The 25,887-nt window shown below is 41.6% G+C and overlaps 1 protein-coding gene across 1 annotated transcript; it reads left to right on the top strand.

The window, feature by feature from the left end:
• On the top strand, positions 1 to 24,663 carry LOC144493505 (peptidase M20 domain-containing protein 2-like). Its single transcript, XM_078212484.1, has 7 exons — positions 1 to 512; positions 2,497 to 2,645; positions 8,270 to 8,412; positions 15,859 to 16,013; positions 20,928 to 21,060; positions 22,247 to 22,354; positions 23,937 to 24,663. The coding sequence occupies exons 1-7, from the start codon at positions 132 to 134 to the stop codon at positions 24,083 to 24,085; spliced, it is 1,218 nt and encodes a 405-aa protein (XP_078068610.1). The 5' UTR covers positions 1 to 131; the 3' UTR covers positions 24,086 to 24,663.
• The last annotated feature ends 1,224 nt before the right edge of the window (positions 24,664 to 25,887 follow it).

Raw genomic sequence — 25,887 nt, forward strand, 5'->3', positions numbered from 1 at the left:
GCTGATTGGCGGAGAGGTTGCGCACGCGGTGTTGAGAGTGGTAATCTGTGCTGGGGCTAGAGTAGGGAGAGTGCGGAGTGAGTCCTGTTGGAGCAGGTGGAGGGTATCGCCACTGAGGCCGGTGTGTGGTGATGGGGTCGGGGGAGCTGGCAGGCCTGAAGGCGCTGTTGTCCCGGGCCGTGGAGGAGGCCGCCGGTAACTTGTCGGCCCTGAGCCACCAGATCTGGAGTCAGCCGGAGTTGGCTTACCAGGAGCGGCGGGCTCACGACGTCCTCTGCAGCTTTTTCCGGGCTGCGGGCGGCTGGCAGGTGAAGCCTCACTACCACCTGGACACGGCTTTCCGGGCGGACTGGGGCCCGGAGGGAGGTCTGGCCGTGGGCGTCCTGTGTGAGTACGATGCCCTGCCCGAGATCGGGCACGCCTGTGGGCACAACCTGATCGCCGAGGTGGGCGTCGCCTCTTCTCTGGCGCTGAAGGCAGCCCTGGAGACGCTGCCTGACCTGAAAGTTAGGGTAAGGTTGCTGACTGGGGCCCCTTGTTGTTTCAATAAAGATTTGCCAGTAAAATGTGTTTGTTCTGGTGAAACCTAAAATAAAGATGGAAAGAGATGGGCAGCACCCAGGACAAAAGTCTGAGATCACCAACCAACCGACTCAAGAACAGCTTCCATCAGACTTTTGAGTGGACCTACCGTGGGTCAAAGCTAATCATTCTCTGCACCCTAGCTATGGCTGTAACACTAGATTCTACACCTTGCCTTCTCTCTGAACGGTATGCTTTATATGTATAGTGTGCATGAAACAATACTTTTCACTAATCCAATACATACAACAATAATAAATCAAATCCAAATCAGAAGATTAACCTTTGGAATTGGATTGCCTTCACCAGACTTGGTGAATGAATAATCTATGCTCTTTCAGAGACCAAACTGTTTACTGTGCATTTTTTGGCATTTACTTCTTGTTTGATTTATTATCGCAATTAAAGTGAATGTTCTGTCAAAATTGTGGCAATGAATTGGACATTTGCTGACGTGGTGCCTGGTGAATTGGTGAAACTTGGCAGTTGGTTGCAGGCAAATCATGCCTCAGACTACACCTTTGTTTTGATTTTATTATTGTTGCATCTATTAACATACAGTGAAAAGTATTGTTTCTTGTATGCTATACAGACAAAGCATACTGTTCCTAGAGAAGGAAACAAGAGAGTGCAGAATGTAGTGTTACAGTCATAGCTAGGGTGTAGAGAAAGATCAACTTAATGCAAGGTAAGTCCATTCAAAAGTCTGACAGCAGCAGGGAAGAAGCTGTTCTTGAGCCGGCTGGTACGTGACCTCAGACTTTTGTATCTTTTTCCTGACGGAAGAAGGTGGAAGAGAGAATTGGATGAGATTACCACTGTTGCCATACATTAGGTTTCAGGGTAGACCAGTGCTTCCTAAATTATTTTCCAATGTGACCCCCATACTCAAAATTAATGTGACCCTAGAGTGTAACAAAGATGAGACTGCAAATGAAGCAGCATAGAGAAGGCAGGATCAGGCTCCTGTGTTGGCTGACACAAAAACTGATGGTGGTAACTAGTGGGGAACAAAGCCTTGGGTTACAGAACAATAATAGGCTGGTGAGATGGGCAGAACAGTGGCAAATGAAATTTAATCCTGAAAAGTGAGGTAATGCATTTTGGGAGGACTAACAAGACAAGGGAATGAATGATTACATCCTAGGGAGTTACACGGAATCAATGGGACCTTGGTATGCATGTCCATAGAACTCTCGAGACAGCAGGATAGGTGGATAAGGTGGTTAAGAAAGCATATAGGCATATAGTATCAAGTCATCATGATCACATTGAGTCTGTTGAAATGAATAAGGTCACATGTTTTTTACATGTGATGTATCAGATCACCAACCAATATAGGACAATGTAATTTTACTAATAGTTCATGTGGTAAATAAACATAAAATGGCTGGAATTTTCTGGCTGTTCACTCTGGCGGGATTTTCTGGACCTGCAGATGACGCGCCTCTACACCGCGGGTTTCCCAGCCGCGTAGGGTGGATTCAGTAGGAAATCCCATAGGCAGCGACGTGACCAGAAGATTCCCACTGCCGGTAAAAAATAGCGCTGCCAGCTGCCCTGGGAAACGCGCTGCAGTGAGGTCAGAAAATGCCCCCAAAATCTATATTGCAGAGTCTTTAGTTTGCAAATTTGGACAATATGGTTGCAATGTTACCACCGTTTATGCGAGTGGCATTTCCCCATCCACTGCTGTGAACAGAGATTTGGCTAGGTGCCAAATTCTCCAACCTCATTGCGGCAGGAGCATGCCATGAACAGCCGGTGAGATCGTTCCCTGTTTGTCATTTGCTGTTTTTAGTTGCTGACGGTAATTCCAAATAGTTATTTCTCGGCCAAATGCACAAGATAATCTGAACTTTATCGTTTCTTTATCCATCTCTCATTTCTTTCACCCCCATCATTTTAATTTAGGTTTCAGTGATTGGAACACCGGCTGAAGAGGCTGGCGGAGGAAAGATTGATCTCATTCAAGTTGGTGTATTTAATGATCTGGATTTTGTACTTATGGCCCACCCTTCACAAGAGGATGCTTCTTACCTGCCTGATATGGCTTTAAATGAGTAAGTAATTGATTATTCTTTCCTGTTCTTTCAGAAAGGAGACTGTATAAACTATCAGAACATTTTCCCCATTGATTCTGCAGTATTCCCTTGATTTTTAAGAAATGAAAAATATATGCATGAACGATGACTAACAGAATATGGGCTGCTTTTCTAAATTTGCGGCAGTTTTAAGGTTGGTCTCCAGGAGTTTTTTCAATTTTTTCCCCTTCCCTGATCTTTCCATAAAATATTAGATATTCAAAAAAAAAACTTTTCCACTGTGGTTTTTTTATCTGAATTGTTTTATGCCTTTTTTTTGAGAGGGAAAATTTATGTTGCACATTTCAAGTTTTCAAAACACCCTGAAACACATTATGGCCAATTAAATACTTCTGGGTGTGTTATCCCTGGCTCGATATTCTTTGGGCTAGAGGAAGGTTTGTAGTAGTGTTCCTTAGGGGTTGATGTTGGGACCTTGCTTTCCTGATGTATATTTAATGGTCTAAATCTTGGTGTACAAGGGACAATTTCAAAGTTTGTGGATGATTCAAAACTTGTAAGCTGTAAAGAAGACAGTGTAGAACTTCAAAAGTTGGTAGGATGGGCAGATAGATGGCAGATGAAGTTCAATGTGGAGAAATGTGAGGTAATGCATTTTGGTAGGAAGAACATGGACAGACAGTATAAAATGTGTGGTAAAATTCTGAAACGGGTGCAGGAACAGAGGGACCTAGTTGTTTTTGATTTATTATTGTCACATGTATTAACATAGTGAAAAGTATTGTTTCTTGCGTGCTATACAGACAAAATATACCGTTCATAGAGAAGGAAACAAGAGAGTGCAGAATGTAGTGCTACAGTCATAGCTAGGATGTAGAGAAAGATCAAATTATTGCAAGGTAAATCCATTCAAAAGTCTGACGGCAGCAGGGAAGAAGCTGTTCTTGAGTCGGTTGGTACGTGACCTCAGACTTTTGTATCTTTTTCCCGAAGGAAGAAGATGGAAGAGTGAATGTCCGGGGTGCATGGGGTCCTTAATTATGCGGCTGCTTTGCCGGGGCAGCAGGAAGCGTAGACAGAGTCAATGGATGGGAGGCTGGTTTGCGTGATGGACTGGGATACATTCACGACCTTTTGTTGTTCCTTGCAGTCTTGGGCAGAGCAGGAGCCATACCAAGCTGTGATATAACCAGAAGGATGCTTTCTATGGTGCATCTATAAAAGTTGGTGAGAGTATATGTGCATAAATCATTGAAGATGGCAGGGCAAGTAGTGAGAACAGTTAATGAAGCATAGAATTCTGGGCTTTATTCATAGGGGCATAGAGTACAAAAGCAAGAAGGTTATGCTGAATTTATATACGATACTAGTTAGACTTTAGCTAGAGTATTGTGTACAATTCTAGGCACCACACTATAGGAAGGATGTAAATGCATTGGAGAGAGTGCGGAACAGTTTTACAGAAATGAGAAACTTTAGTTATGAGGATAGATTGGAGAAGTTGTGACTCTTCTTGGAGAAGAGAAGGCTAAGAGGAGATTTGATAGAGATGCTCAAAATCATGAGGTGACTGGACAGAGATAGTGAGAAACTGTTCCTGCTCGTTAAAGGATCAAGAACGAGAGGGCACAGATTTAAATTGATTTGTAAGGAAACAAATGTGACATGAGAACTTCTTTACACAGCAAGTTCTTTGAGTCTGGAAAAAGTAAAGTTTATTTATTAGTCACAAGTAGGATTACATTAACATTGCAATGAAGTTGCTGTGAAAGTCCCCTAGTCACCACACTCCGGCGCCTGTTCATGTACACTGAGGGAGAATTTAGCATGGCCAATGCACCTAACCAGCACATCTTTCAGACTGTGGGAGGAAACTGGAACACCCGGAGGAAACCCACGCAGACACGGGGAGAACGTGCAAACTCCACACAGACAGTGACCCAAGCTGGGAATTGAACCCAGGTCCATGTAGCTGTGAAGCAGCAGTGCTAACCACTGTGCCACCATGCCACCCAAAACACTCCCTGTAAGTGTGGTTGAGGCAGTTTCGATTGACACATTCAAGAGGGCATGAGATGATTACTTGATTGTATTCAAATAACCATCTAATGTGCAGGGGTACAGGGACAAGGCAGGGGAATGGTACTAAATCATTATGCTTGTTTGGAGAGCCGGTGCAGATGGGCCAATGGGCCTCCTTCCGTGCCGTAACAATTCTGTGATTGTGATAATGTAAAAAAAAAAGGAAGCTAGTCAGTTGCTTTCAGCAAGGTCCAACAAACAGCATTGAAATAATGGCAGCGATTCTCCTGAAAAAAGTCTAGGTGCTGTTGCCAGTGAGAAAACAGAAGTGTTAACCAGATGGGCGTCCCGATCTGAGGACAGTGCCAGACACGCTTTCCTTTCTGGCCCTGCCATGACGGATGCGGCAAACCATTTATTTTCTGGTGACTTTACTGAGACTGGAAGATCTCACTGGCGGGAGGGGCTGGAAAATCCCGCTCCCTGAAGGTGATTTCGAGCCTGCTCTCCGTCCGCTGGAATGGCGGCACGCCCTCAAAATCCAGTGAGACTAGGCACGATCCGCGCTGGCGAGTTTGAGTTCCGATCTTCCAGCCCCCTCGCTGGTGGCGTAGCATGAAACATGCTGTGATACCCCAGGAAGCTCAATTTAATACATTAGCATGTCATTAGTGAGCATTCCCTCTGGGACTGCCACCCTCACCGGATATTCACTGGGCGCTGGCATGACATCACTCCAGCGTAATTTACAATGGGTTCACCTAGACAGGAACCTGTCGTGGGGGTAGCCCTGGGGGTGTAAAAGTAAGTACAGCCCCCAGGGGGGAGGGGAATGACCAGGCAGTGGCCTTGCAATGCCCCTGGCACTGTCCCTTAGCACAGGTTGGCACCATGCTTGTGCCAACCTGGCAGTGTCAATCCATGCCAAGAGGTGGTCTCCAGTGGGGGCCTCCTGGTGGGGGATGGTGGATTCATTCAGACTTGGTTCTGGGCTGAGAGCAGATGGAGGAGGGGATGCCAGCAGTGGTCAATGGGGGGAGCGGCCACTGGTTGGGGGAGAAGGGGCCAATGATCGGGGGTAGTGGGGGAGATATGTGCTGACTCCAATTGGGGTGGGGAGCAGAGCCCCTGAGACCTGTATGGTGGGCAGGGGGTGTGGTCTGTTCCTATTATGATCGGGGTGCCCTTTAAAGACTGTCCCAATCTCAGTGCAGCCAGGTTTTGCTGCCATGTTGAGGCCCTGCCCCCTTGCATGATGACATCAGATACGCCCCCTTGGTTTTTTAGTCAGTGTTGTAAGATCTGGAGAGAACAGAAACATGTCGGTTTTCTCACTGGAAGCAACACTACATTTTGGTAAAATTTTCCCCCCCACATGTCTAAAATATAGACTATAGTAATGCAACTTTTATTCTAAATTGACTGCAAAATGTGTATGCACACATATACAGTTTGAGTTTGGTTGTGGGATAAGTTTTCCAAGCACACTCTTCTTCAAATAGCACATTGGGAGGGCAGGAAGTTTATCATCCCATTCAATATTTGACAGCTTGACAGTGCAATATTCCTCAGTATCGAGCGATGCACTGAAGTCTTTGGAGTGGGGCATAGCCAGTAGTTTGTGGGTTCAATTTCTTCAATTGATATCCGTATTCTAACCATGTCTCGGACGCTAATTTGCAAATGAAAAGGGCCTACTGCTGGGGATTGGGGCCAGAATTCCAGTTTGCCTGTAGCTGGAGTTCTCCAGTTCCGCTGCAGTAAGTGGAGATTTGGCTGAGCGTGAAATTCTCTGTTCCTGCTGGCGGGGTGTACGACATCGGAGAATTCTGGTCTCGGCCACCCAGCATATTCTGCAGATACACAGTCGAGCATTGGTTACTTCAATTGATAGTGAACATGTATTCAAATCCCACAAGATTGAGAATTTGAATCGAGTTATTAACAACAAAAAAGCTGCAGCAAATAAGTGACTATGAAGCTGTCGGTTTACCATTTAAAAAAAAAACTAACTGCTTCAACCAATCTGGCCTGTATTTGACTTCACTCATCCGCCCATGTGATTGAAGCTCGAGGAAATGGCTTGGTAGACTATTCAGTTCAACTACCACCACCACTTCAGAGAAACTAAGGATAGATAATAAATGCTGTTCTTGCCAGCAGCACCCACAACCTACAATGATGTTTAAAAATGGCAGTGGCTGGAATATTAGTGATAAATCTGGTGACAGTCTTCACTTCCCTGTCTGCTGACTTCTGATGTGGAGATGCCGGCGTTGGACTGGGGTAAACACAGTAAGAAGTTTAACAACACCAGATTAAAGTCCAACAGGTTTATTTGGTAGCAAAAGCCACACAAGCTTTCGGAGCTCCCAGCCCCTTCTTCAGGTGAGTGGGAATTCTGTTCACAAACAGGGCATATAAAGACACAGACTCAATTTACATGAATAATGGTTGGAATGTGAATACTTACAGCTAATCAAGTCTTTAAGATACAAACAACGTGAGTGGAAAGAGCATCAAGACAGGATAAAAAGATGTGTATTGTCTCCAGACAAGACAGCCAGTGAAACTTTGCAGGTCCAGGCAAGCTGTGGGGGTTACAAATAGTGTGACATGATATTGGGCTATGATATTGGCTCTGATATTGGGTTCATGTCACACTATTTGTAACCCCCACAGCTTGCCTGGGCCTGCAGAGTTTCACTGGCTGTCTTGTCTGGAGACAATACACATCTTTTTAGCCTGTCTTGATGCTCTCTCCACTCACGTTCTTTGTATCTTAAAGACTTGATTAGCTGTAAGTATTCGCATTCCAACCATTATTCATGTAAATTGAGTTTGTGTCTTTATATGCCCTGTTTGTGAACAGAATTCCCACTCACCTGAAGAAGGGGCTTGGAGCTCCAAAAGCTTGTGTGGCTTTTGCTACCAAATAAACCTGTTGGACTTTAACCTGGTGTTGTTAAACTTCTTACTGTGCTGACTTCAGCATGTTAAAATCGGCTCCTATGGCTTCAGTCCAAGCTTAGTTATAGCCATCTCCGTGTGTTTATTGTGACGTGATGTTGGCTTCAAACTTTAATTCTTATTTTCCAGCTCTTTATATCTGTTTCTGTCACAGCACTATCCCTTCAATATTAAATTTCACAAAATAAGATCCATTATTTGATTACTTGATGGTTCATCCTAAGGGGATTCAATTTGGGCACGTTTTGCCTAAAATAGTTACATTTCTGGTGTAAAAACAAGGTAATGTCTTTGTTAGAATTTAAAATTTCCCTCTTGCACTAGAATCTAAAGCAGGCGAAAATACCTGAGCTAAATAAAAGTGGCAATGATAGGGACACTCAGTATCGACCCAGAAAGTATGACTTGTCCATATTCGTAACAAGTCTGAATTCACTTGGTGTCACACTTAATGGAAGTAGCTGCTATAAACAGGGTTCATTTTTCTAGGGCTCCTTCCCCAAATTTTGTAATGATCCTTTCGATTCTTTTGAGGGGGCAGTAGTTTGGTTTAAAGACATTTATCTCTTGCAATTCCCAGTCCTTAATTTATTAATATTGCCCCAGTTGTGAATAAAGTGGGGTTTCTTTTGTATTTATTACCTTTTCAGAGTCACTGTAAAGTATTTTGGAAAGGCCACACATGCTGCTGGTTATCCCTGGGAAGGAGTAAATGCATTAGATGCTGCAGTTTTGGCTTACACCAATCTGTCTGTGTTGAGACAGCAGCTAAGGCCAGATTGGAAACTTCATGGTGAGTTGATTATTTTAAAAATGTGTTAGTAGTTTCAGATGTTGAATCGCATTGCTCCGTGCACTTGCTGGTTTTGAATTTTATTTTGGTAAATATTTGCTTTTCAATTTTTATGAAAGCCTAGGACAGAATGTTATGCTGCCCGGGCTGGGATGGAAGGTGTGAAGGTGAACGTAATGCCTGGTGGAATTAGTGTGGTGGGGGAGGTCAGGTGACCTCCCCATCTTTGGGCCGGTTGAGGCCTTTTAAATGGTCTGCTCTATTTGCTGGTGGGCAAGGAGTTGCTTTACAGGGTCCTAGACCTATTGGAGCCCTGTGACTTGGCAAGCCCCCCCCCCCCCCCCCTCCATTTATTATTTAAATGGAGAGACTGCAGAAAGCTGTAGCACAGAGGGACTTGGGATCCTTGTTTATGAAACACACAAAGCTGGCATACAGCTACAGAAGATAACAGGGAAGGAAAATGGGATGCTGGCTTTTATTTCCGGGGACTGGAGTATAAAAGTAAAGGGGTATTGCTGCAACGGTACACGCTGCGAGTGAAGCCACATTTAGAATACTGTGTACAGTTTTGATCCCCTTATTTAAAGAAAAATATATCACTGGAAGCAGTACAGAGGAGGTTTACAAGGATGATTCGGGATATGATGGGACTGCCATATGAGGAAAGATTAAACTGGTTGAGTCTGTACTCGGAGTTCAGAAGAATGAGAGGTGATATGATTGAAACATGAGATTCTTAAGGGGTTAGATTGGATAAAAATTGGGAGGATGCTTCCACTTGTGGGAGAGCATAGGACCAGAGGGCATAATCACAGAATAAGGGGGTACTCATTTAAGATGGATTTGAGGAAGAATTTCTTCTCTGAGGGGTGAATCTTTGTAATTCTTTGCCTCAGGAAGCCATTGAGGTTGCGACATTGAATATTTTCAAGGCTGAGATCAATAGGTTTTTAATCAGTTGGGGAATTAAGGGTTATGGAGATAAGGCAGGAAAGTGGACCAAGTGTGGTAGATCAACCATGATCTTATTAAATAGAGAGTAGTCTTGAAGAGTGAATGGCCTATTTTTGTTCCTATTTCTTGTGGTCTGAAATGGGAGACCCCATTTAAACTGTGCCCCTCAGGCTTTCCTCGAGGGGAAACTTGTTCTCGGCATCTACCTCTCAGAATCTTGTGTTTCAATATGATCACCTCTCATTCATCTGAACTCCAGTGGATGTAGGTTCAATCTTTCCAAACGGCAATGTAAACCGAGCAACTGTACGTATAAATAGTGCCCTGAAACATTCATAAGAGATTGGACCATTGGAAGTTACTCTATACTAAAACTATTCTGTTAAAGCTTTGTGTATAGTTGTTCTATAGAACCCATAGATATTGCGTAGAATGAAAGGAGCCATTTGGTGCATAATTTATGTACTGTTGTTGCTAGAGCACTCCAAATTTAAGACCAGTGACACTTTCCAATTTTTTAATATATCCTTTTACTGCAAATATTTTGCTCCGCCTTAAGATGCAGTTCTACTTTTGCTACACCCACTCAGTGTGGCTAAGGTTTCAATTTGACCAGAGGAAGTTCTGAGCATTCAAAACTATCCCCTATGTTTCTAGTTTCATTTTGGGTGTGGATGGAAAATTGGTGGTTATGAATCTAATTTTATTTTCTAACCCTGCTTTTCTGATGTCGAAGTGAATATTGCCCATGTATTTTTACATGCGTCTGTTTGGAGATCAGTTTCTCATAAGAGAATCTGTAGAAGAATTGGAACAATAAGCAGATGGTTGCACTAAATCAGCTGCTCCCAATGCCACTGGTCTGTTGTTGATGTACTTTTCTATTAAACAGACCAGGATTAAATGAGTGCTGATGAGAGCAATTGTTTAGGATCTGCATGCAAATTTCACTAGCCAGTTTAATGTATTTTGAGAGATGCAGTATAGGAAAATTAACAGGCATCCTTGGTTTAATACTGTTTTTGTAATTAATCACTAAATGTATTGGATGCATGGTGTTTGGGACTTGAGCAAACTTAACACCCCCTTAACACTGGAATAGATAGCATTTAATTAAATTATGATACTTGTACTCTCTAGAAAGCTCTTTAAACAAAGCTGTGGTTGATCTGGAGGGATTTTTTATTCTTCCACATTTGTGAAACTATTGAAATATAGCTGTCATTGTTTTCAGAATGTGACACAGCTACTCAATTTGAAAAAAAGGATAACAGGATGATTTTACAAAGACATGACATGATACACCCATCATGCATGTATATGTATGTGTGTGTGGTGTACTGAAACATTTTGTAATAACTTAGCACTTTTACTGTTTAAAATCCAGTCTTGTCAAATATCCATGCGCAAAAAATTAGTTGTATAAAAGAGTACGTCACAAAATTGCAACACAATCCAAAGAACCTTATCCATAAATGAAAACACAAGTGAGCCATGATTTTTAGCCTGTGGAAATACAGGAGCTCCTAGATTTTACAACATTTCAGATGAATTGTCCCACGCTGTTTAACATAGAACAGTACAGCACAGTACAGGCCCTTTGGCCCTCGATGTTGTGCCGAGCTTTGTCTGAAACCAAGATCAAGCTATCCCACTCCCTATCATTCTGGTGTGCTCCATGTGCCTATCCAATAACCGCTTGAAAGTTCCGAAAGTGTCCGACTCCACTATCAAAGCAGGCAGTCTATTCCACACCCCAACCACTCTCTGCGTAAAGAACCTATCTCTGATATCCTTCCTGTATCTCCCACCATGAACCTTATAGTTATGCCCCCTAGTAACAGCTACATCCACCCGAGGAAATAGTCTCTGAACGTCCACTCTATCTATCCCCCTCATCATCTTATGAATCTCTATTAAGTCGCCTCTCATCCTCCTCCGCTCTAAAGAGAACAGCCCTAGCTCCCTCAACCTTTCCTCATAAGACCTACCCTCCAAACCAAGCAGCATCCTGGTAAATCTCCTTTGCACTCTTTCCAATGCTTCCACATCCTCCTTATAGTGAGGTGACCAGAACTGCGTGCACTATTCCAAATATGGTCTCACCAAGGTCCTGTACAGTTGCAGCATAACCCCACGGTTCTTAAACTCAACCCCCCTGTTAATAAATGCTAACACACTACAGGCCGCCTTCACGGCTCTATCCACTTGAGTGGCAACCTTCAGAGATCTGTGGATATGAACCCCAAGATCTCTCTGTTCCTCCACATTCCTCAGAACCCTGCCGTTGACCCTGTACTCCGCATTCAAATTTGTCCTACCAAAGTGAATCACCTCGCACTTATCAGGGTTAAGCTCCATCTGCCATTTTTCGGCTCAGCTCTGCACCCTATCAATGTCTCCACCTCATCCACTACTCCACCAATCTTGGTGTCTTCCGCAAATTTACTGACCCACCCTTCAGCCCTCTCCTCCAAGTCATTGATAAAAATCACAAATAGCAGAGGACCCAACACTGATCCCTGTGGTACACCGCTGGTAACTGGTCTCCAGTCTGAAAATTTTCCATGCACCACCACCCTCTGTCTTCTATGAGAAAGCCAGTTACCTATCCAATCAGCCAAATCTCCCTCTATCCCACACCTCCTTACTTTCTTCATGAGCCGACCATAGGGAACCTTATCAAACGCCTTATTAAAATCCATGTATACGACATCAAGTGCTCTATTTTCATCTACACACCTAGTTCCCTCAAAGAATTCAATCAAATTTGTGAGGCAAGACTTACCCTTCACGAATTCATGTTGACTATCCCGGATTAAGCTGCACCTTTCCAAATGGTCATAAATCCTATCCCCCAGGACCTTTTCCATTAACTTACCGACCACCGAAGTAAGACTAACTGGCCTATAATTACCAGGGTCTTTCCTATTTCCTTTCTCGAACAGAGGAACAACATTCGCCACTCTCCAGTCCTCTGGCACTATCCCCGTGGACAGTGAGGACCCAAAGATCAAAGCCAAAGGCTCTGCAATCTCATCCCTTGCCTCCCAAAGAATCCTAGGATATATCCCATCTGGCCCAGGGGACTTATCGACCCTCAGACTTTTCAAAATTGCTAATACATCTTCCCTCAGAACATCTACCTCCAGCAGCCTATCCGCCTGTATCACACTCTCATCCTTAAAAACATGGCCCCTTTCCTTGGTGAACACTGAAGAAAAGTATTCATTTATCGCCTCTCCTATCTCTTCTGACTCCATGCACAAGTTCCTACTACTGCCCTTGACCGGCCCTAACCACACCCTGGTCATTCTTTTACTTCTCACATAAGAGTAAAAAGCCTTGGGGTTTTCCTTGATCTGACCCGCCAAGGACTTCTCATGCCCCCTCCTAGCTCTCCTAAGCCCTTTTTTTTTAGCTCATTCCTTGCTACCTTGTAACCCTCAAGCGACCCAATTCAACCTTGTTTTCTCATTCTTACATACGCTTCCCTTTTCCTCTTGACGAGACACTCAACCTCTTATGTGAACCATGGTTCCCTCGCTCGTCCATTCCCTCCCTGCCTGACAGGGGCATGCCTATCGAGGACAAGCAGTATTTGTTTCTTGAGCAAGTTCCACTTTTCATTTGTGCCTTTCCCTGACAGTTTCTGTTCCCATCGTATGCTCCCTAATTCCCACCTAATCGCATCATAATTACCCCTCCCCCAATTATAAACCTTGCCCTGCCGTACGGCCCTATCCCTCTCCACTGCAATAGTGAAAGACACCGAATTGTGGTCACTATCTCCAAAGTGCTCTCCCACAACCAAATCTAACACTTGGCCCGGTTCATTTCCCAGTACCAAATCCAAAGTAGCCCCACCTCTTGTCGACCTATCCATGTATTGTGTCAGGAAACCCTCCTGCATACACTGTACAAAAACTGCCCCATCCGAACTATTCGACCTAGAAAGGTTCCAATCAATATTTGGAAAGTTAAAGTCACCCATGACAACTACCCTGTGACCTCCACACCTATCCATAATCTGCTTTGCAATTTCTTCCTCCACATCTCTATTTTTATTTGGGGGCCTATAGAAAACTCCTAACCACGTTTTGTATAGTTTTTACACAAGAACCCATAGGATGTATAAAAGGGCTCTATTGAATTATCACATTGTAAAGATATTGGTACACTCACCAGTGCCCATCAGCTCTTGTTTCATTAACTGGACTACAAAACTGCTAGGTGGAGGCAGCCAGTGAATGACTATTTGCAGTGGATCCTGTCGGGTATAATATTAGATTCCATTCCAGTGACCTGAAAGGGGATTGCTGCTCACTAACTTGAAAGTCATAGGTTCAAGGTGAAGGGGGGGAGGTTTAACACAGATATCAGACGGACATACTTTACACAGAGGGTGGTGGGGGCCTGGAATGCGCTGCCAGGCAAGGTGGTGGAGGCGGACACACTGGGAACATTTAAGACTTATCTAGACAGCCATATGAACGGAGTGGGAATGGAGGGATACAAAAGAATGGTCTAGTTTGGACCAGGGAGCGGCACGGGCTTGGAGGGCCGAAGGGCCTGTTCCTGTGCTGTATTGTTCTTTGTTGTTTTGTTCTTTATAACCTTTTTTTTCTGGTGAAATCTTATTCCTATTTTGATTTCATTCTCTCCTCCTTCCTTGCTATGTTGGTTCCATGGGTTCTAGTCATGTCTTCTGCCTCCCCCAACTGGCTGCTATTTCTGCCAGCTTCAGGAATTGTCAACCTGAAGCAAATTTAACAAAAGTTAAATACCTAATTATTTCCCTGATTGTTCAGTGAATTCCAACAGATATTCAATCTGCTCTGCACCCTCTACGGGGACAGCCTATTTCTCGTGTAAAGTAATAATTAAGGTTATCAAATGTGCATATTAGATTGGGCAATGTTGGGTCGTAAGGAAATAGTGCTACACTTTTGTACGATGCTGTAGCTTTGGAACAATGCAACTACAATTTGAAAATGTGCAGCAAAAAAAAGTAATGACATTTCTTCGAAATGATGGACCAAAATTTATCCAGATAGATGCAATAAACATTAAATCCAAAACTTAACCAGGCAGGTGCAATGAACAATGAAGCTTTAATTTGGAAACGGATAAAGCATCCAATTATATTTCTCAATTCATGATGTCTTTGAGTGAGAAGGGGGGAACAGCACAAAATTAAAATAAACTAATTGTGCTTATCATATACTGAATGACTTGAAAGGAACTAAATCTATCCTAATAATAAGAGAACCTGTAAATGAATCCCAAGATGTAGAGGATAATGTGACTTGGAGAAAGTCTAATTTTGAAATTAAGCTGTAATAAATTGCTGATGCTGTAATTTTGAATAAGTATTAGCAATCAGTTTGATTTTGGATGCGTTAACTAGTATTTCTAAGTACATAAATGTTATTATGATTTAAATTATTCTGCGGAACTTCATTTTAGAGTTGTGATCAGTACACCAAGTTTGCTGACAACATGCTTCAAGCAACCACTTGCCATTTGAAAATCAGTGTACCTCTTTTTTTTTCTTGTAAGCAATTCTTTCCAAAGGCATTTTGTGTTATAAACTAATCAGTCCAGAAGTTTGCTACAATTGAACTCCAGACTGATGTTCTCGTATGATCAAATGATTCCAGTAAAAACATTTTGCAGTGGAGACAATGAAAATACAGTGTTGAAGAAAGGTGTTTGGGATTTCAATTCCTGATCATTTTGGTGCTCTGCAGATCATTATGGGGATCGTAACAGAAGTTTATGTTAGAAGTCAATGGCGAGCGAGAGTGGAGAATTTGGCAGGAGTGCAAAAATCTGTTTCACGCAGGTGTGAATGTCCTGCAGTACCTTCCACTGGTGCCCACCATGGTGGATCAGGAAACCTGCTCGAGTCCAGCATGAAACTGATTTCCATCCTGCTAATGGGATGCAGGTGACGGCCCAACCAAAACCTTCCACCCATGCCTGATTCTCCATGACACCAGCATGTTTTCATGCTGGTGCAAGGTACCAACGTGGCTTAGTGTCGGGATTCATCCGAACAATGCCGGGGCTACCTCCAGAGTTTAAAATGAAGGCCGCCAGCAAGCCTGGATTCTGGAATGAGTCCGTAAGACTGCACTCCTCTTCCTTTTTGTGTTCAGTTCTGAAAGCTAGCACTTGGGCTTCAACACTGCCTGACCTGGGCTCCTGGTCTCCATGGTAACCAGGTTGCATAGGCTTACTGTCAGGCAGGATTAGTGAAAGATCACATCTTCCTCTCCTCCACTCCATTTTTAAGAGGCAGTTCAAAACATAACCATTTTATGAAACCTCGCACAACTGTTGAATCCACCTAAATGGATTTGCATTTTAATTATAGATTTAAAGCACTAGGTGCACATATGTGAAGGCATAATGAATAAATATTCTAATGTTGAGTTTCCATAATTATTTGACTGCTTGATCATTATGCTGTCTTGCTGCTAGGTATTATTAAACATGGAGGAGTGAAGCCAAACATTATTCCATCATACTCTGAGCTGCTGTTTTATCTCCGTACTCCAAAGTACAAAGACCTGTGTACCCTGTGTGAAAAAGCAACACGGTGTTTCAAAGCTGCCGGCTTGGCAACAGGATGCCAGGTAGTTACTGCATGATAATTGTACAAACTGAGAGAATCACTTGTTATTGATGACATTGCACAGACATTGGCCTGGATTTTGCAGTCACCGGAAATAAATGTTTTTTTCCTGCTGACCCCTAATAATGCTGTCCACAAAGAGCTACTTTTCTAACATTAATTTAATTCTGGCACCAGCTACATTGAACCTCTGGCATCCAAACATGAGATCTCATCAAGCATAAGCAGCCAATTAAATATTGGTTCTAGCAGGCAGCAAACTGGAAAGTAACCAGCAAGTTTTAGCATTTTTTTTAATACCACTACAGAAACGATGCATATATCTGGGATTAGAGAAGAAGCTGGAAAGATCATGAACTCTAAAAACAAATCTTAAAAATCTGGGGAATTTGTCATACAAAGGGAAAATCTGACTTTCCACCAGTTTAAAATTCACTTTTTTTTAGGGCCAGGGAGGTTGTATTTCAGAAACATCTTTTAAAAAAACCCAGTACCTGGATTATAACCCACTCACCTGACGAAGGAGCAGCGCTCCGAAAGCTAGTGGCGTTTTCTACCAAATTAACCTGTTGGACTTTAACCTGGTGTTGTTAGACTCCTTACTGTGTTTACCCCAGTCCAACGCCGGCATCGCCACATCTTTAAATAGTTGAACAGCTTATACATTTAAAATTTTTTTTTGAATTTTGTTTGTTCGAATATTATATCTAGGACTGACATATTCATGATCTGACGTGGAAAATGCCAATTTACATTTAGTTTTTTGACCCAGCAATAATTAATGTCTTCAACCCCTATTGTGCCCCCCCCCCCCCCCAATGAAAGCTTTGTGGGTAGAACTTGGGTATTAAAAAATTAACACGTTGTTAGGTGTTTATTATAGATCCCCAGATAGTCAGTGATATTGAGAAGCAAATATGTGCTCAGTTTGTGGAGGTGTATAAAAACAATACCAATATGGGGAAAGTTGAAATCATCTAATATATAAGGGTGATTTCAACTTTCCCAACATTAATTGGGATAATCATACTTGTTAAGGGCGTGGGTGGAGTAGATTTCTTGAAATGTGTACAGGAGAACTTCAACAAGGGAGGGAGATCTGCTGGACCTCATTCTGGGGAATGAAGCCAGACAGGTGGTTGAGGTGGTGGTGGAGAGCATTTTAGTGATAGCAATCACAACATGGTACAATTTTAAGCTTGTTATGGACAAGGAAATAGACAAGCTGAAAAAAAAAAGTTATGGATTGGGGGAGAGCAGATTTTAGTAAAATAAGACATGATCTGGCCAAGGTAGACTAGAAACAGCTACTAATGAGAAAGTCTACAGAAGAGCAGTGGGTTAGGGGAGGAGGGGGCATTCAAAAAGGAAATGGGGAGGGTGCAAGCCCAACATGTTCCCTCTAGGGTGATAAGTAGGAATAACAAGCCCAGAGAACCATGGATGACCGGAAATATTCAGGATACAATGAGCAGGAAAAGAAAGGCTTTTAAAAAGTGTAAGGGGAGCAAATCAGTGGAGGCATTAGTGAGGTATAGAAAGTGCAGAGTGGAGCTTATGAAAGCAATTGGGAATGCAAAGAGGGGATACGAGAAAGCTCTGGCTGGTAAAAGTAGGGAAACTCCCAATATATTCTACAAGTTGTATCAGCGGGAAGAGGAAAACCAGGAAAAGAGTAGGAACCAAGGGGGCAATCTGTGGGTGGAGCCAGAGGACACTGGTGGAGTGTTGAATGAATACTTCACATCCATCTTGACCCAAGAGAATGAAGATGATGATTTGGAATTCAAGGAGGGAGACTGAGGTTCTTGAGCAAATGTAGAGAAGAACAAGGTATTGAAGGTGTTGGCAGCCTTAAAAGTGGATAAATCTCCAGGTCCAGATGAATTGTACCCTCAGCTGCTGTGGGAGACGAGGGTTGAAAGTTTATTTATTAGTCACAAGTAAGGCTTACATTAAGAGTGCAATAAAGTTGCTGTGAAATTCCCCTAGTCGCCACACTCCGGCGCCTGTTCGGGTCAATGTACCTAACCAGCACGTCTTTCAGACTGTGGGAGGAAACCGGAGCACCCGGAGTAAACCCATGCAGACACAAGGAGAACGTGCAGACTCCACACAGACAATGACCCAAGCCAGGAATTGAACCCGAGTCCCTGGCGCTGTGAGGCAGCAGTGCTAACCACTGTGCCACCATGCTGGGAGGAGATTGCAGGGGCTCTGACCCAAATTTTCTATTTCTCTCTGGCCATGGGAGATGTGCCACTCGACTGGAGAACAGCTAATGTGGTTCCGCTATTTAAGAAGTGTTATAGAGATAAACCAGGGAACTACAGACCACTGAGGCTCACATCCAGTGGTAGAGAACCTATTAGAGAAACTTCTGAAGGAGAGCATCTATATCCATTTGGGGAGGCAAAGTTTGATCGGGGATAGTCAGCATAGCTTCATCAGAGGGTGGTCATGCCTAACAAATTTGATTGAATTTTATGAGGAGGTGACCTGGTGTGTGGACGAGGGGATTTGATTTTATTGCCACGTGTATTAACATACAGTGAAAAGTATTGTTTCTTGCGCGCTATACAGAAAAAACATACCGTTCATAGAGAAGGAAACGAGAGAGTGCAGAATGTAGTGTTACAGTCATAGCTAGGGTGTAGAGAAAGATCAACTTAAATGCAAGGTAAGTCCATTCAAAAGTCTGACACAAGCAGAGTAGAAGCTGTTCTCGAGTCGGTTGGTACGTGACCTCAGACTTTTGTTCTTTTTCCCGACGGAAGAAAGTGGAAGAGAGAATGTCCGGGGTGTGTGGGGTCCTTAATTATGCTGGCTGCTTTGCTGAGGCAGCGGGAAGTGTAGACAGTGTCAATGGATGTGAGGCTGGTTTGCATGATGGATTGGGCTACATTCATGACCTTTTGTAGTTTCTTGTGGTCTTGGGCAGGGCAGAAGTCATACCAAGCTGTGATACAACCAGAAAGAATGCTTTCTATGGTGCATCTGTAAACGTTGGTGAGAGTCGTAGCTGACATGTCAAATTTCCTTAGTTTTCTGAGAAAGTAGAAACGTTGGTGGGCTTTCTTAACTATAGTGTCGGCATGGGGGGACCAGGACAGGTTGTTGGTGATCTGGACACCTAAAAACTTGAAGCTCTCAATCCTTTCTACTTCATCCCCGCTGATGTAGACAGGGGCATGTTCTCCTTTACGCTTCCTGAAGTCGATGACAACCTCCTTCGTTTTGTTGACATTGAGGGAGAGATTATTGTTGCCGCACCAGTTCACCAGATTGTGCAGTAGTGCATCAGGCAGTGCAGTCGATGTGGTTTATATGGATTTCAGCAAAGCCTTTGACAAGATCCCACATGGGAGACTTGTAAAGGAAGTAAATTCATATGGGATACAGGGTAATTTGAAAAAATGGATTCCGAATTGGCTCAGTTGTAGGAGGCAGAGGGTGATGATAGAAGGCTGCATTAGTGACTGGAAGCCAGTGTCCAGTGGCGTGCCACAGGATCTGTATTGGGCCCCCTATTCGTCATCTATATAAATGACATTGACTATGTGTGGGGGGGGGGGGGTAGGATTAGTAAGTTGCAGATGACACAAAGATTGGACAGTTCTTGTATAAGTATATCAAAGGGAAGAGGATAATCAGGAACAGAGTAGGGACCAAGGGGGCAATCTGTGGGTGGAGCCAGAGGACATTGGTGGAGTGTTGAATGAATACTTACACCCGTCTTGACCCAAGAGAATGAGGACGATGGTATGGAATTCAGGGAGGGAGACTGAGGTTCTTGAGCAAATTGACATGGAGAAGAACAAGGAATTGGAGGTGTTCGCAGCCTTAAAAATGAATAAATCTCCAAGTCCAGATGAATTGTGCCCTCGGCTGCTGTGAGAGATAAGGGAGGCGATTGCAGGGACTTTGACCCAAAGTTTCAGTTCTTCTCTAGCCACAGGGGAGGTGCTAGACGACTGGCGAACAGCTACTGTAGTTAACATTAACAGCTAAACCATGCTCCATATTATTTGCACTGGTTTTGCTCCAGGTATGTCAATGTACAGAGCTACAGGGAAAAAACAGGAGAGTGGCAGTTGGGTGAATTGCTCTTGCAGTTGGCCAGCATGGACATGATGAGTCAAATGGTAACCTCCTGTGTTGTAACTATTCTGTGGTTTTAAGAAGTTAGTGCTAGCGATCCTGTTAATGCTTTTTGGATTGCTGTTGAACTCGGTTTTAATAGTTAATATTTCCATTGACAATATGGTTTTCAAGAGTGATCAGTAATGTTTGGGGCAAGCATGGAGTCGAGATGGGGGGAAAGGATGGAATGGCAAGAACAGTGGGATCCATGGAATTGAGGGCATGAAAGCATATGGTGGATGTGTAGATGTGGTGCTTGCTCCAAATAAGCCTAACAGGGTTTGTATAATGAAACTGAACAAGCCTTGGAAATTGGGAGAGCAGGCTTGGAAAGGGAAGGCAGCCAGGTTGGGTTAGAAATCTCAATTAGACAGCCATTTTAAATTAAATATATTTCTTTATTTAAAAGTAATTTTATTTCTATAAGATTAAATTTATGCCACAAATGACAAATATATTCACAAGTTTCTAGGCCAATTTTGTAAAGACTAGAACTGTTTAATCTTGTACAATCGTCATGTAACTTCTGTATGCCAATCACAGTTGGTACCTTTTTTCTGAATACAAATTAGACAAGACCTATATGTAACTTGATGTCCCTGGTTGTATAGGAGCTAAACACATTTAAATCCAGTTTAGAATCATCTGTTCATATTTCTAGTGAAATGGATGAATGTTTTAATTTGCCTAGATACTTTGAATCCAAGAAGCTGGTTATTTACTAACTGTTCTGGACAAATAATTTACAAATGCTAATATTCTATTCTTTCAGGTAGAACTGGAGTTTGCTAAGAATGTATTCTATAATGTGCTTTCTAATGAGACTCTCCGACATCTGTATGAGGTGAATGGCAGAAGTCTTGGCATGGAATTCATAACTGGTAAAAGTCTGAACATGTTATCAGGTAAATTTGTTATAGTATCTTTTTACCATTTCCATTCCTGACCAGTTGGTAATGTCTGATGCAGCTTATATTTCTTTCCCCATTTTGCTTTAGTTTTCATGTGGTTTTTTTTTCTGGTCGTCTTAATGTTCATTCTGGTCATGCTCTGCTTTTCCTTTTCTTTCACTCCCAACTCCTACATGTCAGAGTTGCTGATCAATTTTAAAGAGTTTCTAGTGAACAGTTGAAAACTTTTTTTCTTCAGGAATCATTCTATTTTTAAACGAATTGTGCACAATTAGCTCTGAAACACTTAGCATCTTGAGGCTCACTTCTGCTGTAGTCATGCTGTTTATATAATAATTACTTGAATTATTTCCTACCAAGGAACTAAAAAAGTTAAAAAATCAGTGTTCAGAATTGTTGTCAGAAATAAATTATTTTTCCCTTAAATGTTGTCTCATCTGCTTTTGTAGTTTCTCTCAAAGTTCTGCACCAAGATCTGAAAATTATAGTTTAAAAGGTTTCAAGTTGCAGATGCTGCTTTGGAACTGTGAAAGGAAGTGATTGTGGAACAGCATCTCAAATTGCTGACAATTTAATAGTCGAGTGTTATTTTAGCAATAAAACTGAATTTCTGTTTTTTCTGTTGACTCTTAGCTTTTTTACATTTTGTCCAACAAAGTTTTATTCAATGTATAGTTTTAGTATGTATAATGAATCAACATGATATTGTGAATTGTAATATTTATTAGATTAGAATGTGCAGTTTTACTGCTACAGGTCAGCTGCCTTAAATCTATCCTAAAGTTCAGGTTTCCAAATGGTATTGCTTAAGTCTATTGACTTATTGTTGAACAAGTTGCTAATGGCTGAATGCTATCATTATACAGCAGTGATGGCATGTTGTGGAAAGATGGGGTGCAGCGTTTCTGTTTGAAGCTGAATCTTTCCTCTTACCTCAATGTTAAAGTGGTGTAACTCGCAACCACCAGATACTTTTATCATTTTTAAAATAGTATCCAAATGTAAACAATTTTTCAATAATTTAAATTGAAGGTACACACTATATTGCTTTTGTGCAATTTAAATTCCATTATTGTATTTGAGTATTACTCTCTAGAATGCCCTACCACTTCTTGAAAGATTGAGGCAAGCTAGATAGATAAGATGTTAAATACATCTCTTCACTTTTTGGCTTTCATAGGCTCCACAGATTTTGGCAATGTTTCTTTTGTTGTTCCTGGAATTCACCCTTATTTTTACATTGGAACATCAGCTTTGAATCACTCGGTGGAATACACTGAAGCAACTGGTAAGTAATTTGAATCACTGTATCCTGTACATTGGTTTACAAATACTTGCTGAGTACAAAAGTATGGTGTATAAGATGAATTATACCGATTGTTCCAACGTCCACAGTATTTGGCTAATTGCTTGGTTATTGTCATTCATCCATTATGTCAAAAAACTGAATATGCATGAAGTTTTGCATTCTGCTTCCAGTTTTGCCAAAGTTTCTCTGTAATTAGATAGTAGCAGGGTAAGCAAGAATAGCCTGGGAAGACTCATCCAGAATAGTTGAGATCAGAGCTTACAGTACAGGAAATTCTGATCATTTTTATTAACTCTTGAGGTGTGAGCATCATATTCAAAGCTGGCATTTATTACCCATCTAGTTGTCCTGAGAAGTTAATGATACAACTGAGTTGCTTTGTTATGGACAGGAGAGCGAGACAAAAAACCAAAGTCCGAGGTCACATACCAACCGACTCAAGAACAGCTTCTTCCCTGCTGCCATCAGACTTTCAAATTGACTGACGATATAAATTAAATTGATCTTTTTCTACACCCTAGCTATGACTGTAACACCATACTCTGCACTCTCTCCTTTCCTTCTCTATTTACAGTATGCTTTATCTGTATAGTGTGCAAGAAAGAATACTTGTCACTGTATACCAATACATATAATAAATCAAATCAATCCAGAACAGGTTAACATCGTCAAGTTAAAATCTCTGGCCTCGGAATTAAACATATACCGTTATCTTGCCTAGCTGATGGGATGTGATGACTACTTGTTTATCCAACCACTAGAAACTGAGCTTGGTAGTGCATTCAAGGGGTGGTCTCTCTCAATCTTGGTGTCTCCATCTTTATGACCCTCTTTAGAATTTCCCTGTAACCAAGCATTTAATCATCTACCCTAATATTTCTTGCATTGTATCTGTCAATTTTTAATCTCTGCTTTTGCAAAGATTAACTTTTTTTTCCTACACTAAAGACAAAGGTGTTTGTTGAGCTTAAGTAGCATGATGGATTTAAGTCGCTCCCTTTATGCCTAGGATCTGCTAAAAGGCAAACCAAACCAGTCAGTTAAAATAGTGTTTCTAAAGCTTTGACACCAAGAAGATTTATGAATAAATTTGTGAAGTTATGCTCGGGTGATTCATTTCATCCTCAATTGCACATACTAACTACATTAAACATTAAAATGCTAAGGACACTTTGATTTTAAACAAGCGCATTGTTCCACAATCTTGATGGCAATAGAAGGTAAACAACTGAAAGACTAATTTCTCTACCCATTTGAAGTCTAATCCCACCCATTTGAAGTAGCCTAGAAGTATTTGCATTTCACGACAGAACATGAGTGCTACAATTTTCCACATTATCACTTTGCACTATAATGTGAACATGAAAAAATATTTTCAGTTTTTTATTGCCTACTCTCATCACTACGGACCAGCCATGATTTCATTGAAATAGTCAACTGAAAGCATATTTTTAAAATTTGTATATATGGTAGTCCAAATAAAAGCTAGTATAAATCAAGAATAGAATAGAATAATCTTGCATTAGTAGTGCTTACTTTTGATGCTATGTTATTGTTGCAGGATCTAAAGAAGCACAGTATTATACACTGCGAACAGCAAAGGCCTTGGCAATGACTGCGTTGGATGTTGTGTTAAACCCAGATCTGTTGCAGCAGATGAAGAGAGATTTTGAAAAGGATAAATTGCAGGAAGAAAGAGATGGTGTTTGAACAATACAAGTCTCTTTGAATAGCCATTATTAAATGATCATTTTTTTAAAGTAATTTTTACTCCACTATTGATAGATTGTAAACGAATCAAAGATCACAGCCTATATAGAAATGCCACTATCGGTGCACAGATAATGTGGATTTTATTTTCACTCAAGGTTTAACAGTTACTTGCAAAAACAAATTATGCTCTTTATCTCTGCTTAATATTTTAAAATACAATTTTAAATTTCTGCAGCTTGGTATTAAGGCATTTTGCATGATATTATTCAAACATGGGAAAGTTATCATGTTGTATAATTTGTTTTAAAAAGTAGTTTATTTTGGAATGATTTTTGTAGTTTTCAGGTCACAGGAAGAAAAATGAAATTCTCATTGATAGTGATAACGAACCAATGTCTCTCATCCTGGCTATATACTTCAGTGAATTCTTGAAATAATGCTTTATTCAAGATATTTGTAATTTACACCCACAGTTTATCATGTACAGGGAGAATTATTTTTGCTGATTGAAAAAAATAAATCTATGCAGATGTGTATAATAAACTTTGATTAGTATACACTTCAGTGTATTACTACTTTATTGTAGCTGTCGTTTAATTTTCATATTAATTAAAAATATTCAAGAAACTGATCATAACTGAACAAATAGGAAATAAAACAAGAAAGAAAATCACAAAATTCAAACACAAAATAAACTGTCAAAGTATCACTAAAGGAATCACTCAATTTGTTTTGAAATTCTTTTATAAAAGCTACAGTGCAGAAGGAGGCCTTTTGGCCCATCGAGCCTGCACCCACGACAATCCCACCAATATAACACCACATATTTATCCTCCTGACACTAAGGGGCAATTTAGCATAGCCATTCAACCTAACCTCCACATCCTTGGTCTATGGGAGGAAACTGGAGCACCCAGAGGAAACTCATGGAGACACAGGGAGAATGTGCAAACTCCACACACACTGACCCAAGGCTGGAATTGAACCTGGGTCCCTGGCATTGAGGCAGCAGTGATAGCCACTGTGTCACCGTGCCATCCGTTTAGGTTACTATTTCAATTTCTGAGATGAAATGCAACACTGATAATTGGTACCAGAACATCATTTAAAAACTAAATTGAAAAGGAAGTTATGGCATTTGCCTTCAACCAAAAGAGAAAACACTGTTTCAAGTCCAGATGACTCTTTGACAAAGGGTTACCTGGACTCAACGTCAGCTCCTTTTTCTCCTTACAGATGCTGCCAGACCTGCTGTGATTTTCCAGCATTTTCTCTTTTTTGGTTTCAGATTCCAGCACCCGCAGTAATTTGCTTTTATCCAATATATGACATTTGCCTTGACAGATTTAGTGGTCATTGCAGAATAGTCTTGTGAAAATCCATGAACTTTCTGGTCTGTGGGTTCTTGAACAACTCTGCCATCAGAAAACCTATTGTCATGCAGTAGGTGATAGAGGAGGTCCACCAGGAACCATTGATAAGGAAGAAAACTCAAATGTGTAAAGGACCTCATTTTGGTGATGGAGAGACTTGTAAGCTTTTACTGAATGACACCAGGTTCCAATGCACTGTAATTTCCACATTTGACCAATAATTGGAACAATTAATATATTCCACTGTTGCTCTGAGCTTTGCATCAAATACGCTATTCCTTGGCAACTACCTGAAACTGCAGTAATCTCAAATGAACTGACAGAGGTAATGGTCTAAATTTGTTTGTTTTTCTTCAATCAATGTTGTATTCATTGTTAGTGTTTTTTATTCCACATCTCGACAGGGGACTCTACAGTAAGGGGGTC

This window comes from Mustelus asterias, chromosome 5, assembly GCF_964213995.1.
Source record: "Mustelus asterias chromosome 5, sMusAst1.hap1.1, whole genome shotgun sequence".
Lineage (NCBI taxonomy): Eukaryota > Metazoa > Chordata > Chondrichthyes > Carcharhiniformes > Triakidae > Mustelus > Mustelus asterias.